The sequence below is a fragment of the Zeus faber genome (assembly GCF_960531495.2).
Source record: "Zeus faber genome assembly, chromosome: 12".
Lineage (NCBI taxonomy): Eukaryota > Metazoa > Chordata > Actinopteri > Zeiformes > Zeidae > Zeus > Zeus faber.
This window is the reverse complement of record NC_137196.1, coordinates 25,839,213-25,847,956: the sequence shown is the minus strand read 5'-3', so window position 1 is coordinate 25,847,956 and position 8,744 is coordinate 25,839,213. Positions and strand designations below refer to the sequence as shown.

Here is an 8,744-nt window from a genome sequence, read left to right as displayed (position 1 = left end):
AAAGTCAAAGGTTGTGTTCCTGACACTTGAATTCCCTCATAGTGTAGAATGAGTCACCGCCCCGATGCTTCCACGGACCAGGGAACTTGAGAACCTTGAGGCCCCCCTAAGCTTGGATTTCCCTTGGTGAGGATTCAGAAACTAGCAAGGGAGGTGGTGGTGGTGGTGGGGTGGAGTTGTGAGAGTTAAATGGTGTTCAAAACGGAGGGCCCAGGTGAAGGGTTAAAGGTTCAAAGGAATGGAGCGGCCGCAGGAGTGGGAATGGGTGCCGTACGGCTGCTGGCCCACAGCACGCCCATCATGTCTGTCACCAAAATCGAGGGGGATCAGCCAGGGCCGGGGGGTCCAGAGGAGGACAGCGAGGGCCTGGATAACACGCGCAACTATTGGGAGGATGACGACGACGATGTTTACCAGGAGTTTGAGGAGTTGGACTTCGAGGCCCTTCCGGAACACTCGGACACGTGGAGCATCATCTCAGAGGACTCCTTCTACCCGCCCGATGACTTGCTGCCCGCTCAGTGCCCATTCCGCTGCCCGAGTCCGGAAAGCCCCGAGCCCATCTCGTTCTTCATGGCCTGCTGCAACAACAACGCCGTCATTGTCAAGATCATGATCCGACAAGGAGTGACGGAGGAGGAAGTGATGGAGACGGATAGGAACAGAAGGGTGGGTGTCTATGTAGCAATGTGTTTATATACGCTATTTGTGTTGATCTATGTGGCATTACTTATCACCTCTGAAGCTCTTACAGACTTGTCTGCCTCGTTTTCTGTCGTTTTGCAATCTTAACACCTTATCAAAGAAGAGAGAAAAATAAAGAAAAATTGTACTATCTATTTTTATTATAGTTATAATTTTCTCACAAATTGATAACAGATCCATGCATAAAGCGCTTTAAAAATGGCCTACAGAAATTGGTATTTCGATTTTTTTGATTTGATTTTTACAACACAATGTAATTTTCTTAACAATCGGGGCTTAGGGGGCAAAAATCCTAGAGGTGTACTGGCAGGACGTGTTAAGCCTCTGGTGACAGATGGGGAGTGTGGATTGCACAAAGACAAACATTTTCAAGGAGCAGCTTGGGATCAGTGCTCAGCTTTTAATGGGCTCACAAAAGCGTCTACCTCGAGCCTGGCATCGCCAGACCGATTCGCAAATGCGTATTAGTCTGGAATATCTCTGTTCAACTTTACCAAGGCCGTTACCAACTGCCGCAGACCAACATGTCTCTGGATGCAATTGGATAGGCCTACAACCAATCAGAGCATTGAATAAACCTGCAACAAATCAGAGCATTGGATAGACCTACAACCAATCAGAGCATTGGATAGACCTACAACCAATCAGAGCGACGGAACGATGTGACATAGTTGCTGAGCGAGTGAGTTGGTAAATTTAACTTTTACCAAATCCTGTGGGAAGCACGGCAAACACATCGTTCTTATCAACAAAAGCTTTTTAGAGAAAATAAACCGTCCAGTTGGTTAAATACTGTCGCGAGAGAGGATTTAACAGACTGGTCAGCGGCGGCCATCTTGGTTAAGTGCATCGACGGCGCTCCCCTGCATCGTCATCGTATCAGACCCGCCCCATATTTGATAAAGGCCTGTGACTGGCCTGACCCTGGCAAAGTCCGGTGGAAATCTGTTTGAATGGGAGGGTGGCTAGACGTATTCTGCAGAGCAAATGAAACTTGAGCTGTGGATTGGTCTAGTTCCCAGGCTAATCTACCCCGACACACTGGGTAGAGCAGGGATTCCCAACCTGGGGAGCCAGACGGCCACCGTAGGTCACCAAATCACGGGGGGGGTCGCAAGGCCGCGAACGATTTGAGCCATTGGGAGTTTTCCCAATAGCAGGCTGGTTCTAGACTGCTTTGATTGGGGGGGCAGTAAGAGATACTGATTGTCGGCTTATTCACACGTTTTTTCTTATTCACATTCAATTAGGAAATGGAAGAAAATCAATTAATCTCCAGTAATAACACACGGTTTTTATTTGTTTCATTTGGAGAAACAGGGACATGCAGCGACCTCTGATCGTGCAGCGGAGCGGAGATCGCTTCTGAATTTGATTGGGTGGGCAAGACGCACGTTTGCGTGGACTGAGCCCACCCCTGCCCCCCACCATACATTTAAACAAAATCAATGCCTATCCATTATGTTCTTTGTTGTATGCCCTGAAAACCTTGCACTCTAACAAATGAGACCAAAGGCCGCTAATAAATACAGTATGTGGAAAAAAATATATATTTTGCATACTTTTAATAGAGGGGGTGGCTCAGATTAGAACAGGTGGGATTTAATCATGTAGTGATGTCATTTCATAGGTTGCTGTGATAGAATACTGATTAACCAATCTCAGAAATAATAAGTTTCAAGTGTCTGTTGTGCAGGGAATTTGAATGTCAGGCAAAAATGCTTGTGGAACGCTCAGGCAAATTATACCACTTGCCATCACCAGGCATTTAAGTGTCAGGAAAACACAAGGGAAACATTCAATAAAAGACCCAGTGGAAAAGCTATTAGACTATATTGAAAGTATACCAAAAATCCAAGTAAGTATACCGTGCCAAAAATCGGATTTGAATATACCTGATGGCTGCCCGACAGTTAGAAACACTGTTATTTTGAAAGGGAATTGTAGGCTTACGGTTGCTTTAGTTGGTGGCCGACGTCAGAATATTGTGGGTTGACTTTGAGATGGTTATGTAACAGACATACTTGTCAAATAGGTAATCAAGCTGTACACTGACAGTTTTCAAGAGAGCGACAGGGAGCTCTCCTCTCCTTTTTCTTTTTTTTTTTTCCTATAAAAGGAGAAGATTGGACATTTTGATGATCGAGTTTCTAGATTTTATCACGCCAAAAAAAGAATGACCTAAACTTTTCAGGCAATGAATTCCAAAGAATTCATTTCAATAGACCTTCATGCATCACTGTCATGGCATTCCACAAGTTCATGTTTACTCATAAAAACAAACTATAAATCAAATTTAAACAAAATAAATTAAAAAACACAAGGGCAATCTATTATGAAATGCATTGCTGTGTTCCTTGTTTATCCATGATGGAGATTACACTTATTCACCACCGTATTCCAATGCCGAGGTCATTACTTCAATGCATTTCATTGAATTTATCCGTCCAATTCTATTAACACCAACGCATTGCAGTCTAGTTTTTTCGTTTTCTGAGCTTTATTCAGAACGTTATTCATATCGTGAGCTTTATTATCATTCAGGCTTCGAGAAATAAATCCACTTGCGATTTGCATTTTTATCACTTGCTTGCCACAGCTTGCTCCTGTTATCAAACCCTACAACATTACATTAGGCCACGGGGCTTTCTTTCAATGTCATTGTCTCACGACCTTAACTAGGCCATAAACTGCACTCTCAGGCCGTCTAATCCCTGCGAAGACTCTATTAGGTCAATTGAATCTTTAGCTGCACTGAACTGCTCAACAGCCAGGAGGACTGCAGGCAAGGCAGTCTAGTTCTTATTACTATATGCTTGACAAATGCATTCATATGAACTTCTAAAGGCCTATTTGATTACATTTGTCTGTACATGACCATGTATAGGCATAAACCAATGAATAGGTGAAGGTGTAATTTGTTTAATAGTGTAGATAGTTTTTTGGTACTGGTACAAACTAGCTGAAGACCACCTCAGTCTAAAATATTAAGCATAGTATAAGAAGAGTTGTAGGAGTGGCGATACTGGATAGTGAATTGATAAGGGGCCTAGTTATCCCAGTATGCTTGAAATATTTTATACAGTGTTACCTCGACTTACGACTGCATCTACTTACGACTAAGCCGAGATACGAGCAGTGATAGTCGCGAAAATTTGTATCGACTTCCGACTGACTGCTCTAAGATTGACAATGGAAATTCGCAGTTGGGGCGTCGGGGGCCAGTCAGCAGTCAGTCAGCAGGCGACCTACATCGTGTGTGCACGTAGTTCGTGGCTTATCGATATATTTTTTTCATATTTACTGTGTTTGTGCTGTGTATTTTGTTTATTTTCACCCTTCATGATTTCATCATTTATATGGGAAAAATTGCTTCGACATACGACTGTTTTAACATACGAAGCTCCAACATATTGAAGCTCCAAATGTGGTTAAAATATCATATCTTCAAAAACCGCCATAGAAACGTTATTTATTTCACCGGGGACCAACGTCACCATGGTCTGCTTGTGAATCCCTGTGACGTAATCGGCTGCTGGGTGTAGAAGGGCGAGTTCAACAATTGGGTACTGGGAATAAATAGTCGGAAATGATACCTACTCCAACACCTTTGCCATTGCGCTTCCAGTCTGGGCTGATTGTGGCGTGTTACCAAGGATACGTGGATGTGGTCATCGCTCTCTCTCAGTGCCCCCACCTCAATGTCAACTGGCAGGACAACGAGGGCAACACCGCACTTATTACAGCAGCACAAGCAGGTAAACAGCATTTTCTTTCTTTCGTCTTTTTATTTATCTTTTATTTTTTTTACAAAAGGATAACTAATTCTTATTGGCAAAGATTTTTTTGCTTGCGCTTACATGTAGGTTAACGGGCTCCTTGTAGAGTAATGAAAAGGGCTATATTGAACGGTTGAAATGATATATTCATTATGATTGACTTGGGGAAATATGTGTAAATCAACCATGAATAAGGGTCAAGGGTCAGGGTCGGGTTAATTTTCTGGCGCTGATCTTTTATAACCCATAACTTAGTCCATGTTACACCCGTAGGAACACTTAAATTGCTCCCTCGAAGACAATAAAGAGATTCTCAGAATATTTGTGACTAGTTCAAACGCATATACGATAACATACTGCACCATACCATAACATAGTGGAATACCCTTCCATAACCTTGAAGGCCGAGCGACTTTACTTTAAATATAGTTGCACGCAGGATATCACTTCATTAATCGGCAGGGAGAAATTAGAAGTCATGACAGCAGTGGGGGACAAGCACAAAAATAATTACAATCCAAATTATATGATTACGATTTAAAAAGAACAAAACAAAACAAAAAAAAAAAACGGGTCTGAACGTACAAATATTGTACCTCCTAAAAACACCACCCAGTATGGAAATGCCCTTCGTGGCTCTCCTGGTTGCACCCTTCAAACAAAGGGATTCCTTGACGAGGATGGAGTGAACATACATGGTGCATACAAGCCTTACTCTTGCATGTTTTCTAGCACGATTTGGATTCTGGGTGTGTGTTTTAAACATTTGCAAAAACAACTTAATCATCCTTTGTGCTTTTTGTCATAGCCACGGTATTGATATCGATCGCTTTTGATGATATCACAGTATGGTATTATGGTGGCCGCTGAAAAAGAGATTGCCGATAAACAACAATGGAAGGAGAGTGCTTTGCGGCACTGCTTTATCCCAGCTTTTGTTGTGTTTTTTCCGTCGGACAAAAGATGCATTGCCAAACACAGGAACCATCCAAAACAACAAAGAAACATAGAAGCCTCAGAAAAAGTCCATCTGTTTAAACATTAATGGAAGCAGATGGGATCCGTGCTGCAATCGTTTGTACCTTCGAGAAGCAACATCATCAAAAAAAAATAAATAATGGACCCGCTCAAATTACCATTATTAAAAAGTACTATAATTACATTCTCCACTTCATTGTGCTGCCCAGTGAGTCGTTTTCCATCCGCATTCTTCACAATCTGTTTGGGGCGATTTGGGTGCACAAGTGCCCATAATACTTAACACCAGATGAAACTTTATTTCAGTGAACTGAGTTTGGGAGCTATTAAATGGGCCGAAATGAAAGCACAGAGCACATTATGAGGGCCATTGTGTACAAGGTAGTCATTTCTTTTTTTTTTTTTTTTGGCCACGTTAGAATATACCATCATTAGGAATTTCAGGGCAAAGCAGTCGCACGAATCAGAGCCCTTGCCTGGCCCCCCTCCTCATCTTCTAACCATGACGAATGGCCCTCGCTGGAGCCTGTGATGAATAGCTGCTGGCTGCAGACTGCTCTTCATTTTCTGCTTCATTAAGGGGACTATCGATCCCCCTTTTCATGACAAAGTTCTCTGCAACACGTCGGGGTGAGGGGACGGGGGGGGACACGTAAATGAGAGAATAAGTCAACACGGAGCGAGGCGTTAAACTCAAGAGGGAGGAACCCAAAAGGGCTCATCGGCAATGGCGGACGACCCTGTTCGGACTCATTGAGTTCACTCATTCAGCTCGTTAGCCGTGTCTCTGGTTTGTGCAGAATAACAGATCCACGGGACAGAGGTGGAATTTCCTGGTTCGGAAAGCAAAGATTTGTGGTGGAGCAAAAGTTCTGGAGGGCTTTCTCCACCCTGGTAATAGGCCTCTTTCTATTGCGCCGCCTCTGATAAAAGATTCCTCAAGTTGGAGAAGGCTTTTAGACGGTCGGATTCTAAAAAAGTGAGGAATGTACAGATGCTCTGAGGCGAGAAAAAAAAAGGGATTGGGATCGGATCAGATCACACAGTTGATTTAGGAACAGATTGTGATCTGGAACCTTTAAAGAAAAATACGTGGAAAACATTGCGTTGTTTGATGGGATACCACCACTTCCTGTTTATAGTTCCGTTTCAGATTTAGACCCGAGAAGAAAGTTCCCTTTAGTTCTGCGATCAATGCGATAAGGGAGAGGGATCTTTTTTGGCAGGGTTATTACAGCCATCATTTAGGACGCACTGGACTGGATTAAAGCCGTCGGCAATGTTTTTCCTCTCGTCGGCAGGGCACCTCATGATCTCTAACTACTTGCTAAACTACTTCCCGGGGCTGGACATAGAGAGGAGGAACTGTCACGGCTTTACAGCCCTGATGAAGGCTGCGATGCAAGGACGGGCGGACTGCGTCAGGTCCATTATGTTGGCAGGTAAAAATTTCTACCTCCCCAGCCAGTGGACAGAATGAAAAAACGCCTCTTCACGTGTGAACAGCGCTGTGGACCTGCGTGCACTCCGCGAGCGTGAAACAATTACTGCCATCACTATCACCTTCCAGGAGGGGAGGTGGAGGCGCGGGACTATGGTCGGAAGATGACACCCAAAGAGTGGGCTCGCTTCACCGGCCGCTATGACACGGCCGACCTGATGGAGCGGCTGGCCGCCCAGCCGTGCGCCGAGCAGTTCTGCAACGCCTACTGCTTGGAATGGCCCATGCTAGAGGTAGACGCACGTGCGTCACAGTGAGGGCGTCGTGCGGATCTTACCGTGATTTCAGTAGTGCTCCCCGTGAGGCTTGGACGGCGTCAAACGTGACACCTTGCAGCGTCACTGGAGCTGAAAGACTCTTTACAGAGTCTTTCGACGATCTCTGTAGAGTGTCACATTTAACTGCGTTCAGACTGCTCTACAATTTTCTTTTCACCGTTATGACGGATAACAAATACTACACATCTTTATGCTCTGTAAAAAAAACAACCTGTTATTATATTAATATATATTTATATTTTTGGTAAAACTTCAAAAAGTTATAATATTAAAAGAAAATGTCTTGTTGATGAATTTCATATCAGTTGGTCATTTTCCTGAATACAAACACATAAATGCAAAGTGTAATATGCCACAAAAACCTGACCCTGTGTTGACTTGTTCCCCACTACCTACCACCACCTCCCCCACCACTACTCGTCCTGACTGTTGCTCTGCTCATGGTTGTTCTACAGGAGCTGGTGGCCCAGTCCCGCAAACCCAAGTCTTGCTGGAGAAGTTTCGCCAACCTCTTCCGCTGTTGCCCCTTCACCTTCTACCTCAGCAGTAAGGTAAACCCCGTGGACGACGGGGTCCTGGAACACATGGTCCGGGTCACCACCAGCCTCTCTAGTCCGCTCATCGCCACGGCGTGCCACACCGTGTCCCCCGGCAGCCCGCCCCGTATCGGCAAGCGGCGCTACGCCGTGCAGGAGATCCTGCGGCGGCAGCGGGTGGAGCAGCTGCGGCGGCTCGGCCCCGAGAGGCTCAACAACTACAAGAGGCTCTTCCAGAACTCGAGGGTCCTCCTGATCCCCAAGGCGAAGGACCGCCGGGCCAGCCTGCAGCCTCAGCTGCTCAGGGAGGTGGCGGCCGCCTCCACGGGGGCCATGAGGCGGGCGAGCCTGCTGCCTCTCCACATGATGAGGAGGAGCAGCGTGCGGCCGGGCCTCGTGGTGCCCAAGGTCAGGCTCTGCAAGGCCCCCCCCCCCAATTACATCCCAGAGAAGGTCCGCAGGCGGAGCCACAACCAGAACCACCTCCAGCCCCCGAAGTGGGACTACAAGGTGCAGAAGGAGAGGAGGCAGGAGGAGGAACGGCAGAAGCTGCTCTCTCTGACAAAGAGGAGGTGAGAAGCATGGAGGGAATGACGGGTGGAGGCCACTTCCTGGAGTGGAACGTGGAGGAGGAGGATGAAGGAACACGGGAAAAAACAAAACAAACAAACAAACAAAAAACAAGGGAAAGGGGAACGTGACAAGAGGGGTGTAAACGGACAGGCAAATGCCGACAAGAGGGATGAGGGCGTTCGGGAAGAAGAGCCTACGAAGAAAAAAAGCTGGCGGTGAGTTTGGAGGTGGAGTAAAAGTGAAGGAAGTTGGAGAGCCGACGGGGCCATTCACCGAAGGAAAATCGAGACGAGCTCGAGACTCCATACCGTCTGAGGGATTCGCCGGTAACTGGTTACGGTGACGGAAAGGATCCAAGGTCAGGCGGAGAGGAGACAGCGCTGTACCTTTTTAC

General features: G+C 45.9%; 1 protein-coding gene across 1 annotated transcript; it reads left to right on the top strand.

Annotated features, from left to right (window-relative positions):
• Positions 1 to 261: 261 nt before the first annotated feature.
• ankrd33bb (ankyrin repeat domain 33Bb) lies at positions 262 to 8,353 on the top strand (the record flags this gene model as incomplete). Its single annotated transcript, XM_080010486.1, has 5 exons — positions 262 to 669; positions 4,334 to 4,463; positions 6,764 to 6,904; positions 7,033 to 7,196; positions 7,697 to 8,353. 5 exons carry the CDS (start codon positions 262 to 264, stop codon positions 8,351 to 8,353), a joined length of 1,500 nt encoding a protein of 499 aa, XP_079866612.1.
• Positions 8,354 to 8,744: the final 391 nt, after the last annotated feature.